Source organism: Amblyomma maculatum, chromosome 2 (assembly GCF_055883805.1).
Source record: "Amblyomma maculatum isolate TAMU_Amacu chromosome 2, ASM5588380v1, whole genome shotgun sequence".
Classification (NCBI taxonomy): domain Eukaryota; kingdom Metazoa; phylum Arthropoda; class Arachnida; order Ixodida; family Ixodidae; genus Amblyomma; species Amblyomma maculatum.
This window is the reverse complement of record NC_139345.1, coordinates 84219586-84246963: the sequence shown is the minus strand read 5'-3', so window position 1 is coordinate 84246963 and position 27378 is coordinate 84219586. Positions and strand designations below refer to the sequence as shown.

Below are 27378 nucleotides of genomic sequence, written 5' to 3'. Positions count from 1 at the left end.
TAACCGTGAACTAAACACAGAAAATCTTTCAAGGAGACAGTGGTAGTTATTCATCCTCCCTATAACGTCGCGTGCTTGAACTGATTTAGTGCATGCTGTTGGAAAACCGAGACACAGTTAAGCAAGATACACAATGCGGTGGGCTAAAAAAGATAAAATAAACGACTTACCGAAATCTCGTTTGCAGTACTTTCTCTGGTTGATTCTCTTTGTTGTCGTTTTGCACTTCGAGCATTGTTCTGGACAGACACACACACACACAGGAATCAGTAGATTTCAAGAGGACATTTTGTTTTCCTAATGCTGACGTACCACTTATAAGCTTGATTTCCTCTTTCCATATATAGATTTATTTTTAAATGCGTTTCAATTCTGAATGCCATTCGTGTGTGATAAACAGTGCAGGCCTGTGCAGCTACTGGGCATGGCAGTAAGCGTGACAAAGTAGTGCAAAGTCATTTTTCTTCTTTCCAACATTTCACTGTGCACAACTGAGCAAATTGTTATAGTTTCCTGACCATGCACCATATTCAGGCCATTTTATGTGTATACAGTGTACCGCTGTCAGTAGCTGGTGCTTGGATATTTTAAAAATCAGAGCGTTAAAAAACTGTCGCTGATTGCATTTAAGTCTAAATGGTTGCATTCTGAACACTGTAAACATTATCCCTGTCAAATTCGGTCCTGGTGCAACTAAAAAAAAGTACATGAAATATTGTGCACAAAAGTCATGCTTGGATCTGTTTAGAATAATACGATTGAAAGTTATAAAAAGGTCCGGGAAAATAGCTGGGTTTTGGAGTGACATATTTTTTTATTATTATTTTATTTTTTTTTTATCATTACATACCTAGAGCGTGAAGCAGCGAAGCCGGTCTAAGGGAGAAAGAGCATAGGCGTACCGGATTGCGCAAGCCTTATTGCAAGCGACGCCGTGATGTTACGAATCGCGCGCTTGAAAATGGGTCGTATCCGCGTACCACTCATATCCGTCACGAGGGCTTCAGCCAAGTTGTTAAATTATTTCCCCATAGTTTCTGGCTCTGATATTTTTATACGTGAAAGAGGAATGATCAAGGTCGCTCAGATAGTCTATCGAAATTCGATTTTTGAAATAAAATTGCCGTTTTTCGACATGTGTGGCCCCGTAAATTGCATGGGTTCAGAGATTACGATCGTCCTATAAGTAACCGAGTAAAAGAAGCCGCATTTTGAATGCATGGTGCAGGTTTTCTTTTAAATTCCTGAGTCCGGATTACGTTGAGTGAGGCATGAAAAAGATTTTTATTTGAAACACGACCGTTATGATCTATTATACTGGCTATTTGCGGAGTTATTGTTTTCTAGCGCAACAGCGGAATTGATGCGCGCTTTTTTAAGGTCTCTGGTGTTTAGCTGACAATGTCGAGCAGAAAGAGCAGTCCTGTCATCAGGGTCTGTAGTATGCTCAGCGCAGCAGACACTTTTTTTTTTTTTAATTTTTACTCCTCACTGGCCCGTAAAAGCGGAATAAAAATAAAGCGAGTCAGCACTTACCAGGTCCTCCGGATGACATAAGTGAATGGTCCACTAGAGGTATTTCTGCGTAGAAAAGGAACAAAAAATGTCAAACTAACATTTCTCTTTTTGTTACACCTGTTAACGCCATTTGATGCGCGCGAATAAATGACAGTGCTGGTGTTTTAGCTTCGACTGAGAAGTTCCACTTGTTTTCTTCTTTTTAGCGCCACTGATCATCCCTTATGTTCGAAATCAATGTCCTGCTGATGCCGGCTGTCAACGAGCGGCCAAAGCAAATAAAATCTTTTTAGAACTTTTACCATCACCACCATGAGGATGCGCGCTGCGACTAACGTGGGACTGAACTAAAACTTAAAACTGTTGGAGGCACCGTCGCCCAAGCTTGCAATGCAATGACCTAAACTAATAACCTTATTACAAACTTGTAATCGTTTGCCTTCAACTCACATGGAAGCAGCTGCAATAGATATGTTTGATATCATACGAAGGACGTGTTCAGTGCGTTCTGCCTCCACATTATTCTTTCTGAAAGATATTAAATTCGAAAGAAAGTTCGAAATTCTCTCTCTCTCTCTTTCACTTACCGGCCGCGTGCTCAGACTAAAGCGCCTGTGACGACAGTGAGTCGTCGTTGACGAGGGCTATGCTGAAATCTTGCGTGTTCAAATAAAAATATAAAAAGAATTGAATGTAAGCCTGCCACTTTTGTAAATTATCGTCAAATAAAAAGAAATTAAACCAGAGAGGTGAGACCTTATTACCTACCCTCGTACACCGGTTGCTCTTCCTGTCAGCCCTGTCAAGCGATACCGATGATTCTTGAGTGGCGTAAAATATTGAAATCTATACTTCGCAACACTGGATTTCTCTTAAAGACTCGGGTTATGAATCTCCATCGTTGCCAATTAAACCTCACCTTAAATCTTGCATGAATTAGGTCCTGCCAAACGAGAGCACTCGACAGCTTCACTGCGCCGTGTCCGCCTGAAGCGATCGTTCTACGATGCGGCTAAAAAGACGGGATCAAGGTTGACTAAGAATTGAATGACATTGTGAGTAAATACGCAATAGTTTTACTTGCAAATCATGGGTCACACATGCTTTAAGTTTTAGTTGTAAAATTGTGGTGTTCACTGCCATCGAAAACAGCGCGCCAAACGCAGTTTCGATTCTTTCTCCTCGAGTAGTGGTCTACACCAGTCACGTGACCGCGCCGCGCTGGTGCTGAGCTCGATGTAGGCCGTCCGCTGCTTTCGCGCCGCTTTCTGGAGCGTGCCTTCTCGCGCGCTTCGGTGCGAGACTAGGATTTGCCGGCTCATTTGCCTCGGACATCTCGCCCGCTCTTCTACAGCCGCTCAAGTGGCCTCGCACATGGCAATAGAAAAAAAAAAAAGAACAAGGAAAAACAGAATAGCGGCAATAAGAAAGATCCCCAAGGAACTCTCAATATAGCGGAGCAGGCGAGGACGGGGACGTCTAACAGGCAGGGCGGTCCAGCCAGCCAGGCCGGCCAGCAGCGGCAGCATTCCGGGAGTGGCGGCGGTGGCGGCGAGTGTTCCATAATAGTTGCGCATAGCGAATCGCGCGGCTAACGCAGATTTATGATTTCTTTTCTCTCCCTCTCTCGCCCTACTTCATTCCCGCTTCGTTCCCACCTTCTCACCCTCGCGGCACTCTTCAAACTCCGCGTGCGTCGTTTAGCGCGCCGTCGGCCAGAAATGTAAACGCTCTCGCTCTCTCTCTCTCTCTCTCTGGGTGCATCGAGCACGTTCAAAGCCTGTACGGCATGAACGCTTTCCTGAAGAGGAGAAAGGGAACTGGAGAGGGAAGAAACCGAAATGCAGCGGGCGGGGAAATGGCGAGAGGGAAGGAGGGGGAAGTGTGATTGATACGTATTTCGCCAAATTTGCCGAATACCTTCAGACCTCCCTCTCTCCTCTGGTGAGAATACTGCTCCTACACTCCCTCCCTAATCTTTTTTTTTTTTTTTTTCCGTTACATTTCCCCGCTCGTAATAGAGAAGAGTGAACGCAGAGCGGTGGCGGCGGCGGTTTCGGCTGTTTACCGCCACGTGTTTATGTGTTGGCGCGTTTATGCGCCGAGTTTAAGCTGTAGGATGGTTGGGGAGAAGAACGATCTGCATTTGCCTTCTGCCGTCCGCGCGCCTCAGTTCCTTTCCATAATGTTAACGCAAGTGGGGAGAGAACGTGGAAGATGGAGCGGGCATAACACAAGAGAAGCGCATAGGCGGCGGGGAAAGTATACAGCGGTAATAACAAGAAAGCCAAGTAAATCGAGGGACGTCTACCCGTAACGTGTTGGTGTGTGTCCCCAGTCTTTTTTCCCTCCAATTTTCCCATCTACTTCTTCCCTCCGATCGCAGCCAAAGTGGTCTGGACGTGGTGGAACTGTTGAGGCTGGAGGTTCGCATTATGTACGGCGAGCTAGTGACGACGGCCCGCACGGCTCGAGATCTAGTTTTCCCTATTTCTTCCCCCGCTTCCGCAACCCGCATTTTCCTTTTTTTTTTTTTTTTCCTTGACTTCAATAGAAGCAGGGAGAGATCGCTCTGTGTGAAATTTCACGACACTTGAGTCCTGCCGCTGGGCAAAAAGATGCTCGGGAAGAAAACGAAGAGGTGGCCTGCCAGCAAAGAGTGAGGGAAACCATATATGGGGAGACGAGGTAATGGTGCGGGAAAGACTCGAAGAGTGGCCGTCGCGCAAACGTGTGTTCCCTTCCTATCGCTCGGTTTCGTGACGCGACAATCACCTTTCTTTTTATTATTTGGGATCTGCTCCCCTTTTGCGGTGCAGCGATTTTGACGCTGTTGTGCCTGTTTCTAGTTTCTGTTTGTGTCCTTTTATGTCTTCCGCATTTCTTTGGTGCGAAGACGCGCGTAATGTGTGAATGATGGTCGATGATGGCAAGTTACCGAAAAGACAGGCGAATGTCTGAAGAAAAGGTTGTGCGCATGGCTAGCGTCTAACCTTAAATGACGTTAGAGGAGTACTTCAACTGATGAATACCTCGCTGCTGGCATGAACTGGAGCTTCTCCAGCAATATAACCCATTACATGTCCAATATTCGCTGGACGTTGAAAACGCAAGGGTAATACGGCACTTGCTCGATTAGGTCGTTGCTTGACAACGGGAACTGTATAGGAGCACTACTACATGTTTATGTCTCTCTTTTCACCAAACATGACACATTGTGGCTCAGTCGCGTTTCTGTTGCACACATCTGTGGTCGACACTCGACAGCCGTCATGGGCGCAATATAGATCACCACTGCACACTTTTCGTCGCCTTTTATGACGACCATCAAATTAGTAGTAAACTGGCATGGATTTCGTAGCCCATACTCAAACAATTAGCTAACGAAATAAATCGCAAATGCCCTTGAAAGGAAGCTCCCTAACCGATGACGTCGCCATGCAAATCCTGGTGACATCTGTGACATCGCGGTCAACCACTTGCACATGCCTGTGTGTAGCTAACTGTCATGGCGTGTGAAGTGCTCTTGATCCTGACGTCACGACAATAGGTCGATGCCCATCGGTTTTAGGTTCTTTAAGGAGCATGTGCAGCTTATCCCTTGGGCTGCATGCGACCATATTAGCCGCACAATTCACTGGGTGACCTATACTGGCTGACCATCTACCTATCTTGTATGCGAGTGGCACTGGGTTCGAACCTTGCTACTGGTAGAAAGCCATTGGTGTCCTTCAGAGGTCCAGTCTTTGTCAAAAGAGTAGAGCCCAGAGAGTGCTCCTGAGTCAAGACATGCGGCTTGTAATGCATTTCCAGAGTTCCGAATCTCTTGATGGTCAGATTTTTTGTCCTACCCTCTCCACTAGGAAGGTGCTGGACTCTACACTTTTGACAAAGGCTGTACATGCCTTCCCGAACGGGGCGTTCTCCCATTGCCAGGAAACGAGAGGTTGGAAAACGCGCCGCTTGGTCTCGCGGTCCTAGGGCATGAGCGGTATAGACAGCGAGATATAAGGAGAGTGTGAATGACGATGGGTCTCACTGATGCACGGGGCGATGGGCGAGCGGCTCTGCTGGTATCCCTTGGCGCAGCGGTTGCACGTGGTGCCGGTGACGCCGTCCTTGCAGGGGCACTGGCCCGTGGTCTGGTTGCAGGTGCGCCCGGACGCCCCCACCGGATGGCAGTCGCAAGCTGCACGGATGTGCAAAGGCACATGTACATACAGCAGTGTATTCACATTCTCATGAAGAATGAAGGCAACGATACAGTCGCGCTCAATATAAAATGCAACACATCATCCGCGACTGCACAGCGTCTGGCGTCTCGCAGAAATTGTGATACACAGCACCAAGCACGCGAGGGCACTGCAGAGAACAGATGGCGTTATTTAGAGAGAGATTGAAAATGCGTAACTACTTTTTCGCACAGCCGACGAGCCTTTGATTCTGGAGGTGAGGTCCGACAAGGCTTTCTGTGTTGTATGCCAGGTTGAAGATGTTCTTGAACACTGTGCGAGGCTATGGTGTGTCACGTGTCGTGACCACCGCAATAATAAAGAATTACTCGCGCGCGCTAAGCCAAGAAAACGACATGGACACGTTCTCTCGAAAGCAAAGTAAAAATGAGAGGACGCCGAATCGCAGAAACGAAGAAACCGCGCTGCAGCTGCCGAGCAAATAACTGATCGCTGAAATCAGGAATGACTAGAGCTTAAAGATCACACGCTGTCCGTGACTTCTGGCTCAGTTATAGGGCTCTGTAAATCAAGCGGATGGCGAACAGATACCGTATCTACTCCCTGCATAAGTCTACCTGCTTTCTTCAAAATTGCTCAGTGTGCACACTTGGTGATCGAGCAATAAACGCCTCACGTCACGGGTAGGGTAAGGTGCAGACGAATGCATGCAGACCCAAGAAACATAGAGGAAGGAAGTGTGCTAATTAAAATCAGTTGAGTACCCCAAGGCGGCAAAGATATGAGCCACGTGAGGTCACCCTGTCTGATAAGGAGGTTTCTCACGTGCATGGAGCTACTGAAAAAAAAAAAAAAAAAAAAACATTCGCGGAGGCATTCAGTCCTTGATAAAGCAGTATACAAGTATCACCCATGCAAAATCAAGTAAAGTACAGGTCAATTACATAATGGAGTACCACGAGGATCTATCCTTGGGCCACTGTTATTTTTGCTTCATATAAACGGTGTAGTTAACGTGACATCTACACCAGAAATAATATTGTATGCTGATGACACCAATGTATTCTTCTTGGGACAAGATCTGGATGCTCTGCAGGTATAGATGCCAATACATTGCTGGAAAATTTACCTGCATGGATACTTGGGAATAAACTGGAATTAAATATATAAAAAAAAACTAAGTACATTATATTCCGAGCACGTAATAAGTACATCAGACAAGAAGCAGTGATTCACTTTCCCGGCGAAGCTATCGAACGTGCCATAACACTAATTTCTTGGCGTCATATTTCATGAGCACTTAGACTGGTCACCTCTCATTGAGCGAGTACGCACAGATATATCTAAATCTATCGGTATTATATACAGACTTAAGAGCCTATATTGCCCACCTGGCTGAAAAAAACAACTATATTACATAATGGTTCATTCGCGTTTTCACTATCGTCTTGTTTGGGGCACAGCTCCTAAAAACAATATTAGAACGCATATACTTACTGCAAAAGAAATTTATACGGCTGGTAGACAGTGCACCTTACCTCAGCCATACTCATCCATTGTTTAGAAAATACCAGTTGCTTAGTGTATGGAATGTTATAAACAAAAAGACAGCGTTTGTCGCTTACTTAGAAATGCATTTCGATCCTCTAGCATTTTACCACAAGTACCATCTTTGCCAAAAGTAACCAGGCTGAAAGGTTTGGCTCTCAGCTGTGTTTAGAGCCCTTTGTCTATCCCAAAAGGCAAAAAATGGTCTTCACAGATATGGGTGAGTGGCGTTCTTTCCTTAGAAGTGAATAAAATATTGGGATGGGTCCCAGAACAGGTTCACTACAGGGATAAGGAGCAAACCGCCCAGCCTAGTTACTTTTGGCAAAGACGGTACATCGCCAAAGTACACAACTGCAACACGCGACACTCAAATTTCAATAAAGCAACAATTCGCACTAACTACGGCACCCACAAACTCACATACAGAATTTCCAGTTTTTTAAATGATCATCATTCTGCTTTAAACATTGTTTATGAAAGCCAAATCTTTTAAAGCTTTCAAAAAGAGTATCGTTTTGTACTTGTCACTCCAGGCGTAATCATTCTATTCACTTATACAGTTTTTGCGTGTGTGTGTTCTTTTTCGCTCGTTGCCATAAAGGCGTTTCATTATGACCCATTATGAATATGCACTGACTCAGTGCCTGCCTTCTGATTTGAATGTCTTGTGCTCCTGAGTTGGAGCAAGAAGGGGGCAGACTCTTCGTCAGACATCTATTTGCCTTTTGGTCTGTCCCCTAGACAACTGTAAATTTGCTGTCTGAAATAAAGCACTTTGATACTTTGACTTTGATATAGCAGTTGTTGCCAGTAATGTAACTGTTGTGCAATTGTGCCAAATAGCAAATCTTGCTGCATGCTACTGCATAATTGAATTTTCGCTTAATTTTGAGCCGCAGCTTCGCCAAAAGGTTATGGGGAAAATTTTGGCGAGAGCGAAGCTGATGCTTATGCATATCTTGGAGGCGCGCTCCTTCCAAGGCTACACAAAATGTAGGCATGGAAGTGTGCAAAATTTAGGATAGTTTGTAAACAAAATGTGCGATTTGATTTGAGTTGTATACGCGCTTTCCCGCTCGAAGTAAGGCAGAACGAATATCCGAACCAGAACTCGTGATCGAAAATTGTGGCCACGTCTTTAAACAGCGCTCTCTTTCCTTCTATAACCGGCCTCCAAAACGCGGCAAAAGCGCGTATGCGATACTGCTAGGCATTGTACGAAATCCACGGGAATCTTTTGGGGGGCAGCACCGCGGCCGCTCGGCGCTCGTGGACCGCAAAATAAGAGCGTATACACAAACGCTCGGCGCGTTAATACATCGTAATGCGACGAAACTGACAGCTGCACGGCGTACTCGCAGCATCCGTGCACTTTCATCTTGTGCAAAATTCGTCTATTATATGGTTCAGGTGATAAACTTGCGGAAGTCTGAAACAAAAACCTCGCTGTAAGACTGCGCAAATGTAGCAAGTAGAGCGCTACCTGCTCTCTCTCTCTTTCGTGGTATAGTTTCGTTTTCGCGCGCATTTCAGCGATGGAGCTCATTCGGAACAATGGAATTCACGCATCTCTCAGAGTATCACCTGAAATATTTTCTGAAGGTTTCTGAAACTGAAGCTGATCGGCGTGCTTAATAAAGTTAAAAGCATGCTTTTAAATTAATCCTTTCGGTGTACTCGTCACACTTGAGAACGTGTTAAAACACAACAGAAACTTTCATAAGGCACTTCAACTAGCTGCCAATGATGAACGCTCAGATGAAGCTTTATTGATGCGCTGACAAGAAAACATTGCTGTTAAAATTATTGATTATCGTTGAAAAGCGGCAACACCTATAAGCCCATTCCAGGGATGACTAAGGCAGAACCGATAAGCGAGCACTAATCACGTCACGTCTTGAGCGAGAAAGAAGCTTTTAGGCGGAATTCCTCTGCCAATGTCGTTCTCTAGGCGTCGATGGTTCCCGCTCGCATACTGTTGCCCGAGACCCATTTCTCGACTGTTGCTTGAGCTGTCTCCTTGATGGTCCCCAAAAAGGCAGTTAAGAAATACCACCTTGAAGCCTAGTTTCAAGGATATAATCCTAGAATTTTCTGCAGTTACTTTGTTTTTCGAGTATGTAGTTATATTTCATCGTGAATGAAAATTACGCCGTGTCAAAAAAATATCTGGCGATTTGCTCGCTGTCTTCTTCAAGAGTACTGTAACGAAAATGTATGCTCACGGTTCATGATTTTCTCATGCTACAGCGATAACAATGAAAATCTAAACTTGCTGACTCTAAAAGTCAAACTTAATTTTACTACAACTCTCCTCACCCCCCTCCCCCCTCCCCCCTCTTTTTTTCCCAAAAAAAGTGCTTCGTTTGAACTGAAATGTCTGCTGCAAAAAAAAAAAAAAAAAAAAAAAAAAGAAGAAGAAGAAGAAGAAGAAGAAGAACGCCTTTTTACCTGCTACAAATCTTGAAATTGACGCTGCAAATTTTTTTCTTCTCTCTGCTACAAGAAGAAGTCTGTTGTCAGTTCCACAACACACTGCAACCAATTAATTCTGCCCCCGCCTTGGTGGTGCAGTGGTTAGGGTACTCGACGGCTGTGCCCGAGATCGCGGGATCGAATCTTGGCTGCGGCGGCCGCTTTTCGACGGAGGTGACAAGCAAGGCACCCGTGTGCTGTGCGATGTCAGTGCACGTTAAAGAACCCCAGGTGGTCGAAATTTCCGGAGTCCTCCGCTACGGCATCTCTCATAGCCTGAGTCGCTTTGGGACGTTGAACACCATAAATTAAGCCAAACCAAACCGTTAATTCTGAGCGAGAGTTTTGCTCCTCCGATCTTCTTGAACCGAGCTGGCTAAAAGATTCTCAGACAAGTCATGTGAAGATATGTCCGAAGCTCCGCCGCACAAACAGTGCACGTGGCATCGTCGAAGAATATAAGAATAAGTTTCTCGCAGCCGCTCAGCCGCACGATGAGGCATGTCTCCCAAACGTCGGTGACAGCGTTCAGCATCATTTATGCGAGCAGGCTTTTACGCGCCGAGGTGTGAAAAAACTGCGGACAGCAAGTGAATTCGAAGCCCCTTGTACAGTGGGAGCGCCTCTCCGCGTGCAGTCGATGCGGCTGACGTTGAGGGTGTGTGCCAAATGAAGGAGTTAACGTAATTCCCCGTGTTCTATCGCATTTTTCTTAGACGGAAGTGCCCGATTCGCGCACGATGCGCAAGAAAGCAATTTCCGGCAACAAGTTTCTCAGCGCGCAAGCTGCGATGCACCCGTTTGTCGAGCTGCACAACGTTCAAAATTTTTATTTTTGCCATTTCCCGAAGCTAGATGGTCGACCTACATGACGCATCGCCAGATACGCGCGTAAAGACGTTAATGTGAGCTCAGAGGGAAAGGGCGCGTAAAATGGCGTAGTCGTTGGCGCGTGCGAGCTCGAAGCACGATATTTAGTCGCTCGCTGCAGCCTCCTCTGCAGGTCGAACTTCCAAGCACAGTTTTTATGGCCCCGCACTCGCATCAGAAATCTCCCAGCACGTCAGTATACTGGCAGCAGAAGCAGCGGTGAAAAATTAGATGAAGTAAAAAAAGTAATCCCAGAAGGGTTTGCGGAAGCCAGACAACTTCGCGAGCTCGCGGTATTCCGACCGGCGAAAACGGGGCTGGCATCACCACACTGCGCGCATGCTTTCAAGGTGCGCACGCGGCCCCCATCTCGTATACCTGTCTCCTTCGGAGCCGGCTAACAAGGCCGTAAAGCGTCATGCTGGTCGCCGCTCCTGCGCCGATCGGAGGGAGCGGTGGCTGTCGTAACTTCAAATTTAGGAGGCCTTTCCATGTACGGCGTGGCGGTGCAAGGTCTCGGCCATGCGTGGTACGTAGGGATCCGGAGCTGCAGCGCCTCGTCCCTCGAGGTTCGAGCGGTGCGTCTGAACGGCGTGCTTGCTCCGTGCGTTGACCTGTACGCGTGGCCCGGTGCCGGCGTTTCCCTGCCCTCTTTTCTTTCCTTCTCTTCACCGTCCCTCTCCCCCTCGTGAATATGTCCAGAGGAATGGCCCGTTTCTGTTCCCTGGGACTTTTTTACTTGGGGTGTCAGTGTCGGCGAGGCCACTTTCTGCGAGTGCAGATGCCTGTCGAGTTGATAGGGAAGCTGAAAACAGTGGTGCGGCGGGTCATGGGCTTTTACAGTCGGTGTTTGCCGCTTTGTTGTCTGTAAAGCTATCAAGAGGCGCTTCGAAGAGTATGCGTAGCTCCGAAACGCGACGTGTTTCATGCGCTCGTGTACTGCTGAGAAAAACGACCACTTTTTTTCTGGTTTTAACGACTCAGCGAAAACATAAAAATCACAAAATATAGGCATTTGATGTTGATCCTGTGTATTCTGATCCTGACCTTGCAATCGCCAGAGCATGTATAGTGCCTGAATTCATACCCTCTCCCCCCCCCCCCTTTCCCCCTCACCCACCCCGCCTTCTTTCCAATGTCGATAGCGTCGGGGAGAACAGTGACATTTGGCTCACGTTACCACCGGGCAAGCTCTGGCGTTTCGCTGCAAGGTGGCCGCGAAAAGAGGTTAATGGATGTTAATAAAACATCGGGGCTTGTTTAACAAAGCAACTAAAGCTCCTGACTGCCATCGCTATAGGTTTTCATAGTAGTCTCGCCACTGTACTCGCAGGTCGCTTGTTACCACAGCTTGTTGTAGAGAATTGTACAAATTTATTTCTGCTAGAACTGCATGGTATATACAATTTGCAATAAGAGTTATGTTGAAGGGGAACTCTCGTGATAAACACCATGGAAAATGGCTATCGTTTCCAGAAGAGTATTGCGATACTGAAAGATACATTCTCGTGACGCGTTTGGCGAAGCTCTGTACAGTTAGCATTGAAGGAGAAGGAAAAAGAACGATGAACTCACTGAAGTACGGTTTAAGGTCACAGTGGAGTGGTGTTAACATGAGTTTTGCAAGTTAACCTAATGCTTACTCGCGGTCAAATGCTGTATTCTTTACGCTTTTCTCTGAGAGTCTACGCCAGCGAATATCCACCGAGTTAGTTTAAACTGAGAACCGAGCACGTAGGCTTTATGCAAGCCTGGCGCACAGCGTAGAGGGCGCGAACGACCCGAACGGTTCGATGCACTGCCAGTGCTCTCGCTAAAATAATACGCGCAGCGGGCCGGAATAAACAGCCATACGTTGAGTCACCCGCGGGCCCGTCGGCAGCCAGGCCGCGGGTACAGGGAGGTGACCTGCTATTTCCGAACGCGTGCAGAAGGCCTCGCGTCGGTAAACAAACTCTCGGACGTCGTCACTTTCGATGAAAGTCTTCCCGTGCGATCCTACGTGGGTGTGCTGCCCGCTTTGCGTGCCCGGGTCGGGCTTTCCGTAACAGTACAACTGGTCAGCGTGCCTCCAGCTCGGAGGTCCGCGCAGCCCCCGGCATATTTGCGAACAGCAAGAACCAAGGAAGTCTCTTTCGTCCTTCCCCTAGTAATAGTAATAGCATATGCTGCTTATTTCGAAGCCATAGCGCTGACGTAGTGCTTCCAGCTTCGGAAAAACGAGCGTAGTCTACTAGTACAAAAAAAGTATTCGAAAGTGTTTCACGGCGTATATAATCGAACCGCTGCTAAGGTCAGGCACTGCAGGCATCAAGCTTTCTTTTAGATAGAAAAATATTGGGGCCGTTGTTGTTGTTGTTGTTGCTGTAGGAGGAAGGAAAAGAAAATGCACGGGCCTGCTACTGGCTATGTAGCTGAGCCATCCTCCGCTGTCTCGTGCAGACAGAAGAGAAAATAGAGAAGAAAAGGAAGAGGGAAAGAAAGACGCGCGCCGCAACAACAGCCGTCGTCCACCACCGAAGCGGTGACGGGTGCAATGACGGCCTACAACAGATAAAAATTCGGTTGCAGGCTAGCCCCCGCCGCAAGCGGCGGTGACCTACCTGTTCCAGCCCCATCGCCATGGAACAGGTAGGTCACCGCCGCTTGCGGCGGGGGCTAGCCTGCCACCGAATTTTATCTGTTGTAGGCGTAGCGATTGCTCTCTTTAACAAATGATACACATGCTCATGTGCAAGTGTATCCCGTTTGCGAAGGCAGCAGTGACAAATGTTTCAGATGCAGAACGAACTGTTTCCTTTTCCTAGGAAGGTTATTCTGCACTTCACACAATTTCAACTTTTTATCTTAAACTACCGCCCTCGGTGTCATGCGCCTAGAGGGATAATATCGTAATTAATCTATATTCTCTTCTGCTGTTTTCCTTCGTAAGCAATGTGAGGACCCATTAGGTGAAAGCAGTGAAAGTTCCAGCACATGTGCTTCTCCGTATTCGCAAAGCGAAGCTTCCGGAGGCTGCAGCAGCCCCCTCTTCCGACCGATATTACCCGGCTAGCCTTGGAAGGTGAAATGTGTAAAACATAACATATTGTTATGTTTTGCACGTAACACCACGTAACATAACCTAAAGTAACATGTTGTTGCACAAGTGGAAGCAAAAGCGTGTGTGCCTTGGGGACTGACAGTACCTTGACTATAAATAAAAACCCCGTTACGTACTTAGTACGTAACAATACGTAAAAGCACGGAAATTCGTTCGCGACATTATATTGTCACGACTGAAGTCACAGGGAGCCGTGAAGGTACACGTAGCCGGGGACCCGAGAATAAGGTCGGCTTGTAGTTCCGATCACAGAGTCACAGAGTCCAGCACCAGCGCGCCGCTCATGCCAACCACCGCTTCGTCGTCGTCGGCACCAAACACGGCTGTCGTGCGGCGCTAGGCACGTGGCAATATCATAACCAGAGAAACTAAAGAAAAGCGAAAATTGGGCAAATTAAGTTAGGCATAAGTCATGAGAACCATAAAAAGTCAGCTGCAAAAAACAAAACAAGAACATAAAAAGCCGCAATGGATTGGCGCGACTTTCAGGCAAGAAGATACTGCAAACGGAAAAGATCAAATGGAAAGGCATCATCCTAAAAGCTTTTTTTTTTATTTATTCCCTCCTTTCCCTGTGAACAATGCCAGAATACTTTAATGGTCGATTTTATTCTTGCCCTAGTCAACTTTTTCACACTTTCTGTACAAAAAGAATGCTTAATAAAATAATCTCAAACCGTAATATTACCGCGAAGCTTTGTTTTGTTCACGCTCAACGCCACCGGGCTGCGACCTTAATATCACTTTCTTTGTAGCGCAATATACGCCGAGATTTATCCTAAACGGTTGCAGCCGTACGCGATTGCTTCTACAATGTTCCAGATAGTTCTAGTTGCGTTTTTCATGTTTATCTCGATGTTTCCTCATCACCCTTAGATTGAGCGGTGCTGATAGCAGTGGAAATTATCTAGTTCGACGGCCAGCGAGCACGACCGCTGCCGAGTCGTTTAGTTATTTGCTGGTGCAAGTCAACCCCACAAAGAGCTCATTCGTTGCAATTCCAACCTGTTCGTTTATTGCCTCTGGCGTTGTCCCACCACATGACCATATAAAGCACCATGTAAGGCGCGACAATTGTGGCATCTTCTGGATGCTCAACTACGCGTTAAATTCAAATTATACCTGATGTCAGGGACGGATTTACGGGTCGCTTTTTAGAGGGCCTGTCGGGAAAGGGGGATGGGGTGGTCCCATTTGAACCCTGCATTTCTTAAACTAGAAAAAACATGCTTAAGAACGGCTTTCAAGGACAAAATCGTCAAGAAGTACATATAGTTCAAATGGAAACCCAACCGCCGTAAGAAAATCATGCAGAAGTCGGTTCTTTCGATCAAAAGAAGCTCAAGAAATATACATATAGTTCAAGTCAGACCTCTCCACCCGCCTCCCCTACTATCCCCTCTAAGAGCGTCTTATTAAACAATTCAAATATTGCTTGTCATTATTAGCTCTTCCTGGAATTCATGCCGTCTCATCTTCATACATCCCAAAATATCTGAAACGTACGTTAAAAAATCTCAACTTGAAAGCGTTCTACTCAACACACTCTAGTGGGACATATTTTCACGCCGGCCTATAAATTTGGGGCGTCGTTTAGCTGACCGTACAAGCTATAGTTTCCCGAAAACGGCTGCGGCTCTCCGCATAACTACCGTGATGCAATGCCGTTACGCTTTTCTTTTTTCGTCGGCTGAACTGTAGGAATGCATCCTTTTCGTGGATCTTCGCCGACGGCTGCAAGGCAACGTATCAACGGTACCCTTTCCTTCGAACAGGCCGGGACGCGACCAGCTAAAGAAGACAAATAAACACCGCGGGATGGGACTTGGGAGGAGGCGGAAAACAAACAGCATACGTTATAGACGCGGCCTCGCCGCAAAGGAGTTCGTCGAGTCTCTCCCTTCCTCAAACCTTGTTCAAACAACCACTGTCATGCCATCATCATCCGCTGTCGGTGATGGTGTGGGAGGGGAGACCAGCAGATCGGCGGCGCGTACCGAGGTGGCTAGCTCGAGCTGGCTGGTGGTGGTACGGCGGGAGCCTCCAAGAGCGTACCACGGAGATGTACGCAGCCCCACATCTCTTTTCCTCTTCCAAACATTGGCCGCCACAGGGACTTCTGCGGCAGTGGCGGCGGCAACCGAAACGCACACACACTGGCACGCCACGGCGCTGCTGCATGCTGGAGGTGACAGCGGCGTAAATAGCCTGGGCAGCTGCGTTGGCATGCGCGTTCTTCTACATCGTCCCCCCTTTTTTTGCCGTTATTTTCTTTCAATACGGAACTCTCCGTCAATCCCAGCGCTACCTGGCCCCCCCAACCCAACCCCTGGCTCCTTCCAAGAGTGGGAGGGGGCGCACATGGTTCAAGGGTGGAGGGGTCCGTAAGGAGAACCGGCGACAACAGGCAACGTGCCGTGTGCGCGAGCAGCAACGCATCTTCGGAAGAAGTAAGGAAAGAGGAGGAAACCTTCACTGATGCTCAGGAATTTCTTTTCACGGGGACACGTACGGCGGACTCCTCTTTTTCTGCATGGGGCAAGCCAGCTCCCACGCCCGCTGCTTTCTGGTATCCGGCGCCAATTTATGCTGCCCGGCAAAGAGGTGTCGCCGCGTGGGGCACGGAGACCCCCCCACCGCTCCGTTTGCAGCGGGCGTGCGCGCTAGCGGTGCGCTGCTCTCGGCTCTCCCATCGGGAGGCCTCGCCCACGCCGCCGCCACGTCGTGACGTCGCATATATTGTTGTCGGAGCTGTCAGCTGTGCCATATGGTTGGGCCACACAAAAGGCCCGAGGAATCAGCGACGAGTCACACGCTTCAATTTATGCCTATGCCAGAGAGGGTGAGGGAAAGCGAAGGGCCAAGCAGTGCTTTGAGACGACGACGGCGACGGTCGAAGCCATCTTCGCGAGATGAAGAACGCGCTGATTCGTTCTGTGTTTGCATGAGAGATTGGGTACACATCACGCCGACTAAGCGGAACGACTGAAAACATTTACATTCAATATCGGTTATTTTTCTTGGTAAGGTGAAACGCGCTATATCATGCTAGTAAACTATAATAATGCACCTTACCCTGCACAGTGTTACCTGTCGGTGTTCTTGCCTTCATTTGGATGAACACCTACGTTATGAAATTATTTAAGCGTGTTTAGCAAGATTAACTATTCAACGGGACCAGGGTAAACGATTAGGCATTTTGCATGTCTTAACGTACCCCACAAAATATTGCTCAAAAGGTCTTTTCCTTACAATTAAGGTCTGCTGCAACGCTGAGCCCCGCGTAACGAAGCGGCCCAACACCACAAAATTCGTGGCTCTTTTGCTGGTTGCACTCACATTTTTCATGTCCCCTTAGGCCAACATTTTTTCAATTAACTTTGTAAATGCAATAATAGCAACGCACCAGTCTTCTATCCCCCCAAAAAAGTTCACTCGCACTCCGGCAACATGACCTCCTGTGGTGTCTGCAGCTCCCATGTGTGCGCCTTGCTATTTCGGGGATATCGAAGAAATCGAACTTATCAACGCCAGCCCTTCAGCAATTGACACTGTTCATGCTACAAAAGGACTATTGGGACCGTATTCACGCCTATACAGATGGCTCGGTAACCTCTACCAGTTCCGCATGCACCATCATCGTTCCTGCGAGACAAGCAAACATTTACCATCTAATGTCGCTTAAGACTACCTTTACTGGAGCAGAACTGGCGGCAATTCGTGCTGTTGTAAAGTGTATCTCTGAACAAGCCCCTCAAAAGAGGATTGTGTTCTGTGACTCCAAACCTGCCCTAAAATGTCTTCAACCGGTCTTGAGCCATGGCGACCATGAGCAACTTGTAGTGGAGGTTCGACATCTGTACCGCCAGGCATTATAAGAGTGTCACGAAATAATCTACCAGTGGATACCAGGCCATATTGAAATTGTTGGTAACAACTTAGCTGACGATGCTTTTCGACTGACGAGAGCCGACGCAGCAAGGCACATTCGACTGATCGCCCGAAACGTGACTATGCAATCCTGGTCTACGCCTGGAGGCTGGACGTCCCACTCGCACCACTTTGACCAGTCACTTCAACTGCAGGTATCATTCGGCCTCCCCCACTGTGATGCTAAATGTTGTGTCGCCTGTGGCTAGGAGTGGCGTTTACAAACGCCTATTCCCATCTCACCGGCATGGCATGACTCTCCAATGTGTGAGCAGTGCGGGTGTGTTGAGACTATTGCACACATACTTTGTGACTGCCCAGAGTTTGAGTGTGAGCGTGCCTTCCTGGCTGCTACACTCCGCCATTTGGACTCTCGCGCTCTTAAACCTAAGATTCGGGGCCCTTGGATGACTCCTTCGTCACAAAGGAAATCAGTGAAGATGCTCCATAAGTTTTTGAATGACTCGGGGTTGAGCTCAAGACTTTAAGTGTACGCTCTTTACCCCATTTCACTATAGATATCTGGACATGTGACAGACTCCTTTCCTTGGCGCTCTTTCTTTCCCTTTTCTCCCTTTGTTCTCCTCCTCCCGTATAGTTTAGCCTACTGGGCATTGCCTAGTTTTCCCTGTCTTTCTATTCTATTTTCTCTCTCTCGTACTGCTAATCGTATTAATGACACAAACTTAAGTGTGCTAAATCGACGTTTCATTTGTAACTGCCACAAACCAAATGTTTACTCTCACAGTATTATACCCTGAGACGTATCGAAATAAGAACCCCTCTCCATCCTCCTCCTACGTGCCCCCCCACCCCCGCTTTCAGCGAAAAACAAAAATTGCCTCTGTGCCTCAGTATTACCTCGCATGGTTTTCAACAACTTAAAGCTGCTGGAGCAGCATGTGGCCAATGAATGTTCAGTTTGGATTGAGTTCAAGCACACTTGACCCTTTTGAATGAGATAACGAAATAATAGCCAATGAAATGGCAGCTTTGTAAAAGTGGCCGTCCATTCAGGGTCTACCCAGTACGATCGGCCCAGCGCTTGCTCCGTCTGACTTCCTATAGCTAATAACTCTGAAGGAGCCGACATGACATCCAGCTCGCAATAACCCAATGAAAGGGCAAAAAAATGCGTATTCTACGAAATGTGCCAAATTTTGGGGGTGGCACAAGCAATATACGCTTACAAATCCACAGCACAAAAATAACAAACACGAAACGGTAATATGTTGAAAAAAAAAAAAGAAAAAAAAATATGGGGAACACTTAAGCACCGCCTTTAAGGGCTTACACTACCATCCGACATAAGCCGTATGAACGTGCCTGCGTGACGTAGCTAGGGGTAACGTGTTTGACTCAGAATGCAAGGGCCCTGGCAGGCTGATTCTGATATCACCTTCCCACCTTAAAGGTGAGGCCCGATTTGGCAGCTCCTGCCAAACGTAACGTCAGGCAACCCTAATCCATTCAGTGCGTGGCCATGACAACTGCCAGCTACCACCTGCGCTAGAGCCATGCTTGCAATTTTTCGCTCACAAGACCGACAACGCGACGCCGCATTTTCTGGAAAACGGGCCCTTTGAACGCTACCACTTTGTAAGGACAACGGATGGAAATTAGAAGAGGAAATTATACCATGCGTGGCACACACGTGGCACATGGCACACAGCAGAAGAAAAAGGTCACATAGGGAATTTCATCGGGACCTTCATGACATGCCCAGTGTGACCTTTTTCTTGACGAATTAACTTTCTCCGAGGCTTCAATCCCGAAGAAGAGGAAAAGCGTGCGTCCTTGTCAAAAGATAATAAATGGCCATGTTTCAGATTTTTTTTTTTCTTTTGCGTATTGCGTTGACCTGAAAGTAATTGAGAGACAAATGCTAATTAACACGACCGTATAATCATTGTTCCCGTCACATCAGTCAACAGTACACATTACTTCTCGCCCCCAGACGCGGTAATACGAAACTGAATGTTTTTATCAATTTGAGCCTTGGACTCCTCTGGCGCCGACACGACATTGCCCACATTGCCCACTGTGAAGACTGCCCACACATTATGGGGGAAAAGCTGTTTCGGGACTTGGCGATCGTGCAATCACCAACCAATCATACACCGCGCTAGCGCTTCAGCAGCTGGGGACTTTCACCTGCATACATAGATCCATAGCCCTCTACTACGGCATGCCTTGCCTGTTAAAGCAGCATAAAACAATAAACATTTGTGCGCGCATTCGCTGAGCGTCAAACTGAAACGCCTGGAAGCACGCATGGACGTGCCTTTGTTTTCTCTTAGCGAGAATCGAAAGCATCTGGCTTTGTTAGTGCAAAAATAAAAATAGTAAAACAAACACCAAAGTTTAGCGTAACGTGCCTTCCTTCAGTGTGGCGTGGTTAAATATACTTAAAATGCCAGAAGGATGCGTATTAGAAGGACGGAAGTGTGGTAATAAATGAAAGCTGTCAAGCAGAAATTCCGCTCTCGCGAATGTCTTTCTGGTCAGTGCTCAAAGACAATCCCGAACTTGACGTCATCGCGGTGGTATGCAAATTCTTCCGAGGAACGTGATTTTTATGGAGTCCAACCCCGATGCCATAGTCGTTCAGACTCGCAAAAAGTCCTCGCCGGCATTAAACCACGACTCCGTGACCAAAAGCGAGAATGATTTGACCCGAATGAGAAATAAATAAAGAACAAGGTTTACGGTGGTCATGCACCGACCCGTATAGAAGCAGGATGAGTTTCAGCGCGTTTTGGTTTGGGGGAACTTGGGAAACGATATGCGGCAACCCGCAGGATGGCGGAAGCGATGGCGGCTCATTCCGCGATCCATACGGAAACATATACGAAAATACCTCGCACGATTTCCTGAGCGTGCGCAGTGCACCTGCAAATAAAAATGTGCAAAACGAGATAACAAAATTCCAGATGGGTTTCGCGGAGAAAAAGAGTTCTCAGAACGTGAGTATGTACTGTATACACACTGTCGGGATCAGGGAAATCATTGCCGTCGCAGCCGGCCTCTGGCCTTATTGCTCCCGATGTCTGAATATTGAAACAGGCGGAACCGCCGCACGCGTATGTGCAGGTTCGTGTGTGTACTTCTTTACGCTACAGTTTGTTGTACACATGTACATTCATCTAACCCAGAGTAGGTACACGGGAATCTCTCGAATTTTCCCCAATGACATCGTTCCGAAGAACGTGCGTTCCTGGAGCGTATTTCCCGAAAGCTACGAAGCCGCGTACACGATGCCCCAATCTTATTTCCCATTCGCCGAATATTTTTGCGCTCACGTTTGTTTTTTAAATTTTCGTTCTGCCGACTGACCCAAACTGATTCTAGCGTACGTACGTGATAGCTCTACATGAGCGCGACATTCGTTTTCGTGCATAGGCTGTCATTTGATTGCTTTTCTTGCTGTCGTATACTTTTCCGTACGCCATATAAACGATGTTTGCTTCTTGTGTGCTGGAGACATCCGGTCAGTAAGATATGCTAATTTATTTCCGTCACTATCAAAAACGCGTGCTGCACCAATAATGAGATCGCTATCGTAATGCTACTGCTGTCGCTGCCTGTCAAGGATATGCGGCCATAAATTTGCATGGCTTTAGAGAAATGGCGTTCACGAGCAAAGGATCGGGACTGTTGGGAACCTGTCTCGGTGTAGCAGTCTTTTACGGCTCCATTACTGCCGTCACTAAAGGCGTTGCAAATGCTTAAGTAGAGCATGATTACACTTTTCCCACGACCGCGCATACACAGGTCAACCCGCAATCTGGTTTAAGGGATTCCATTTAATGCTGAAGTACGCCATCACGTACGAAGGCACGCAAGTCGTCTCGGCAACCCGTGCGTGCTGTTTTTGGTCACCCGCCTTGCAAACCGACCCAAAGGCGTTAGATGGTATTAGCCACTGTTGAGATCAATTTCTACTGGGCTATCGTAAAGCTGCATCATCATTTCCAAATGATTCCCTTTAGTTCTTGCTTTTTTTTTTGTTGTATCCCTTATTTTAATGAATTGCTATATATCCTTTTTTTTTTGTGAAAGTTTATTAGTTCTAGCATATTTACTGAATCCATATAAATACAGGCGAGGATCCCATAGTCAGAAGACTGTACCGGGACCCTCGATAGATCATTACAGCAACAAAAACAATAACAGCAAAGTTATCGAATGGTTATAAAATGCAAAACATGGAAATTCAGTACTATACAAACACAAAGGCAATAAAACAGGGATTAGATATACAAAATGTATAACAAATCAGCAATTCAACAAATACATCTTGAAGTTATTCCTAAATGTAGGCAAAGTCATTGATGTTTTTAGTGTTGAAGACGATGAGTTCCAGAATGAAATGGCTGTAAAAGATGACGTCATTTTTCCACAGTACACACTTTCGGGAGTATAAAATTGTTATCTGCAGCAAATCTTGTGGAGTTGTAGTTGCAAAGATGCATAGGATATGAGCAAACTATAAATGCAGGGTGTCGTTTAAAAGTTTAAGGAACATGATTACAAGGTGATACTGAAAGAGCTGGTAGATTGATAAGATGTGATGTTCATATAGTGAGAAACGAGCGTTAGCAGAAAGGCTGCTGTCGGTGATAACGCGGATGGCCTGATTTTGTAAGCGCTCTGCAGACGATAAATGGCAGTGGTAAGTATTTCCCTAAGCGACAATCCCGTAAGTGAAGCCACCGTGAACGAAAGCATAATATACTTTTTTTTAATACTTTGTTCCTTGATTATGGTAGCGCTTCATCGTATTTATTTTGTTCTATATTGTTCTTCTGCTAGCTTCTCAATGAAAAACGTGCGTTTTAAATAAATAAAAATAGAGCAAGTGTAGTTAATGTTTTTGGAGAATGCAAAGGGAAGCTTTTGGATGAAAAGGATAGTGCTCTACTGTCTCTAACTGTATAGCGATTGTTTCTTTTTGTTTCTTTGACACCATCTAAAACGATTCAAGATTACTCGAAGTTGGTACAATACTTGATATAAAGGGTTAATCATACCAAAGGCGCCGTTCACTGCGGACGCCGTCACTGTCCATCCGCCGATGCATGATCGAACACGGACAATGGCTGCATATTTCAGTTGCGGTACGTATTACAGACTTCCAAAGCATCATCCTAATCATCGGCCGAACTATACCCACTATCCCATTTTTCTCCAATTAATCTGGTCCTGTTCTAGCTGCATCCACTTGATTCCTGCGAACTTCTTAGCCGCATCCAGCCACCTAATTTTCTACCGCCCCCTGGCCCCTGCTACGCTTTCCTTCCCTTAGAATCCAATTGGTTAATCTTGGAGACCATCTATTATCTCTCTTCGCACTACATGGCTTGCCTATGCCGATATCTTTTTCTTAATTTCGACTAGAATGCTAGTAACTTGAGTTATTTCTCTGACTCACTCGGCACGCTTAATATCTCTTAACGTTACACTTGCCATATTTCGTTCCATAGCCATCTGTATTGTTCTCAACTTAAGTAGTGCCCTATTTTAACCTCCATGTCAGCCCCATAGGTCAATACCGGTAAGATGTAACTGTTATACACTTTTCTCTTGGGTGATACCGGTAAACTGCTAGTCATATAGTGCGAGTACCTTCCAAATGCGCTCCATCTCAATCTAGTTATTTCCCTTTCGTATAGTGCGGATCTTCTGTTACTACATCTCCTAAGTAGACATATTCGCACACCTCCAGCGCTTCGCTGTCTATCTTAAACTGCTGTTCTTTTCCCAGGCTGTTCAACATTATCTTACTCTTCTGCATATTAGTCTTTAGGCCTACCTTTCTGCTTCTCCTGTCTAGATCATTAATCATTAGTGGCAAATGGCCCTCTGAGTTTCTTAACAAGGCAATGTCATCAGCAAATCGCAGATTAGTGAGGTATTCTACATCGACCCTGATGCCTAACTGCTCCTACTCAATGTCTCTGAATGCACCCTCTAAGCAAGCTGTAAATAGCACTGGGGAGACGGTGCCTCCTTGCCTAACACCTTTCTTAATTGAAACTTTATCACTTTCATTGTGCAGAACTATGGTTGCTGTGTGTATACCACTATGGATATCTTCCAGTACATTCACATACGGCTCACCTACATGGTCTCGCAATGCCTGCATGACTGCTGAGGTTTCAACCGCATCAAGTGCTTTCCCGTAGTCACTGAATGCTATGAATGCTTGTTATATTCCAAGCACTTTTCTATCACCTGGTTGATAGTGTGGATATGATCGATTGTAGGCTACCCTTTCCAAAATCCTGATTGCTCCTTTGGTTTATTAAAGTATAAGGCAGTCGTAATCCTATTAGCAACTACCTTAGTAAATACCTTGTACGTAACGGATAGTAAGCTGATTGGTCTGTAACTATACAAGTCCTTAGCGTCCCCTTTATTATGAATTAAGCTAATACTAGCCTTCGTTCATGATTCCGGTACTTTCGATGTCATAAGGTATTGCGCATACAGGGCAGCCGGTTTTTCTAGCGCGATATCCCCTCTGTCCTTCAACAAATCTGTACAAGTTACCCGATGCTCCCCAGCTGATTTCCCCTTTTCATAGCGTCTAAGGCTTTTCTCGTCCTTCGCTACTAGTGAGCCTGAGTGTTCTTCACTATACAGTCAATTTCATTTTTGTTCTGACTGCTTTGGCTACTATAGAGGTCCGTGTAGAACTCCTCGGCTGCCTTGATTACCTTGTCCATGTTAGTAATGACATTGCCCTCCTTGTCCCTCAGTGCATACATCTGATTTTTGCCTGGGCCTAATTATCTCTTTATCGCGTTTAGGCAACGGCCGTTCTTTAGAGCATGATGAATTTTCCCCATGTTATACTTCCTTATGTTGGCCACCTTGCGCTTATTAATTAGCTTTGATACCATTGATACCATTTGATACCATTTGATATCTGTCAGTTCTATCCGGCAGAGTACTTTCATGTAACATTTGCTGCTAACTGTCTGCTGGAAAAACGTTTTATTTTATTATAACGACAATGTCGCCTTGGTTTCACTTCCTTTTGCTCTTCACCGGAAAACGACATCATTGATAAACTAGGTTTCTTTTAGTTCGAAGAACGAAAAACCCCGCTTTCGCGCTCTCATAAGAGCTAAGCGAACCACTGCTTTGTCGGAAGAGGAAAAAACAAGACGTTCTGTTTAGGGTGTGCGTACTATGCATTACGACAGGCTTCAGTGAAAGGCGACGACTTCCTTCTCGCACTCGAAAAGCTAACTTAGTCATAGGAATCGCCAGTATAGCTGTCCATCGACCTCGGTTCTCTTTTCACCAAAGCAGAACTCGGTGGCTTCCCTCGCCTTTGTCCCGTCTCCCGAGCCTCAATCAGCGCGCAAATCATGCTGGTCCACGCATGCCCAGCCGCCGCTCAACGAAACCTCTCCTTTCCTGCGCGCTACCACTACCTGCGCCTCCCGCATTTCTTATGCGAGCCCGTCCTTTGTGTTCTTCGGTGGGTATGCAACGTGCACGATTCGTACGTGACAGTACTGGATACCGACTGGCCGTTGCCGTCCATAGCGATCTCATCTCGAGCGCCTTCGCTCCCACATCTCTGTCATTAGGGACCCGATGTGCAACAAGGTAAATTCGTTTCTGCTCATTTTGTTGTTATCAACTTGTCTCCGCGGTCAATCTTGCAAGCGCACACGGTTGCTTTCCCAACGTTCGTCCTCTTTTTGCCCGCGTAATCAGCGCCCAAGTTTTTGTTGTTCTGTGGAGCTATGGGAGGTGCGTACATCCCTGGTGCTTGAGTATTTCATCCCCGCGTCCCCCGTTTACATTGCTACCGCCCAACCCTCTTTGCTTGAAGCCACTGTCCGAAGGGCTGGCTGCGGTTGGCCCTCGGTCTGCTTCGTCCAGCGACGGACGGGCACAATGAATCGCATTGCGGGTCCCGGTCGCCCCGCGCAACAATGAAGCAGGCGCGGTGGTGACTCTTTGTCGGCGAGGCGGGAGCCGATGCCGGCAACCCTTCTTCCCGACGGCGCAGGCAACAGCGCTCACGTCAAAGGAAGTCTGAGGAACTGATTCCCTAAAGTGCTTAGTCAGCGCGGGCCCTTCGCGCGACGCCGGGAAAGTGAGGATTGGCTCGGACTGGACTGCGCCTCGCCCTCCCTCCGTCGCGAGACGTTCGTGTTTGCATTGAGGCCCCCGCTGCTTGCACTTGCCGGGGCTTTCCTGCTAGGCCTGAGCGCGTGCACTCGATGGTGGTTGTGCATTTGCAGAAGAGATCAGGTTTGTTGAATGCTCTGCAAGCGCGCACTTCTCAGTGTAAGGATTGTGCAGAGCCACGTTATATCAGCACCATATATTAAAATAATTAAGCTTTTTTTTTTTTTTCAGAGCAGCCTTTTGTTCACTTACTAAACCTAATTGTAGTTGTCCAGCATTTGGTTACAGCAAGATAGAGCTTAAAAAGAAATAGCGGTTGACAACTATGGGCCACGATACCCGGTGTGTGCATCACACCTCTGAATAGCAAACGAAACCCAGTTTTGTTTTTTAATTTGACCATTTCAAATTACTGAAGGCGTCGGAAAGATTGTCTCGTCTTACGCTTATAGATTTTTATTTAGATAACCCGAGGAGCTTTAACGGCGGACTACTTTCTGTCATGGAGGATTGTGTGTGGCGGTTAGTGTAGATTTCATTCTTATCCGGGTAAGAATTGTTCATCCTCAATCGCCTTGTGCCCGGAAGAAAAAAAAATATTAAAACAGGCAGAAGACAGTATTAAGTACAGTTGATGCAGGATGGAGACGTTGGTAGAGTTGGAATACAAGACACCTGCACTTTTAAGCCTTTTTAAGCCTTTTAAGACGACAAGTGAACATGCCCACTCGCCAGCAGCAGCCTGCGTTGTTAACATTTATTTTTATTCAGACCGCTGCGCAGGAATTTCCGCTGACTATTTTGGAGATGCCCCATTATCGGTGAATGAAAAAAACTTGTGGCTCATATCCGTTTCTGTGCTTACGGCTGACAAGTCCTCAAGTGTCGTGTACTGAGTCCTTACACTCCTTGCCCCAAAATCTTCACAATGTGGTAAACCTGCCACGCGCAGCGCTTCTGGTGGGCAGAGTCTCGTCTTATTTGCACAGCACGACCTACTGCGCTTTGGTGCTTGAGCGACTGTCACTACCTCTCGTGACTGTCACCATCTCATACGCGCACGCCATAGTAATTTCACCTATGACGCTAACTCAGCAAGGAAGGGTAGCGCGCTAACCGTGGTATATTTGGAAGTTGGCATACGCTGAGCCATTAGCCGCAGACCCGATGCCGGCTGATGCTCAAGACGGAACGTAACAACGCCTTTACACTGAATTTTATTTGCCCAGTAAAGACCACCAGTCTTTCGCGTCTTTCTCGCCAACACTGGCCCTGGGTCCTCTCCTGCGACGTTCCTATACGACAGTACTTCTTTCATGAACTACTAGTCTCTAAAAGGGTTTGCTAATTATGAAGCTTCAAGGCAAAAAGCGGTCGCTTGAAGAAATGTTCTCATAAACTGTTATCGAAAATATGCGCGTAACCTTTTTAAGTAGACCCCTCCTATGAGCACTTAACTTCGCTCTGTCCCGAAGGCGTCCATATATTCGTTTCTTCGCGTGGGCGCGTTGTTCCCGTGTGCATATGTGCATCGATGGCCTGTGACGAAGGTGTTTCGTAAAATGCTCATCAGATGGCTCG

The 27378-nt window shown here is 46.8% G+C and overlaps 1 protein-coding gene across 1 annotated transcript in view; it reads right to left on the bottom strand.

Moving 5' to 3' along the window:
- The window catches only part of NetA (Netrin-A), a 173107-nt gene that overhangs the window by 12549 nt on the left and 133180 nt on the right, over positions 1-27378 (bottom strand). Inside the window, exons 3-5 of the mRNA XM_084592729.1 lie at positions 5558-5707; positions 1537-1581; positions 171-239 (exon numbers count right to left, since the gene is read on the bottom strand). Of these exons, the coding sequence (XP_084448855.1) occupies positions 171-239; positions 1537-1581; positions 5558-5707 (264 nt within the window). The remainder of the gene's footprint in view (positions 1-170; positions 240-1536; positions 1582-5557; positions 5708-27378) is intronic.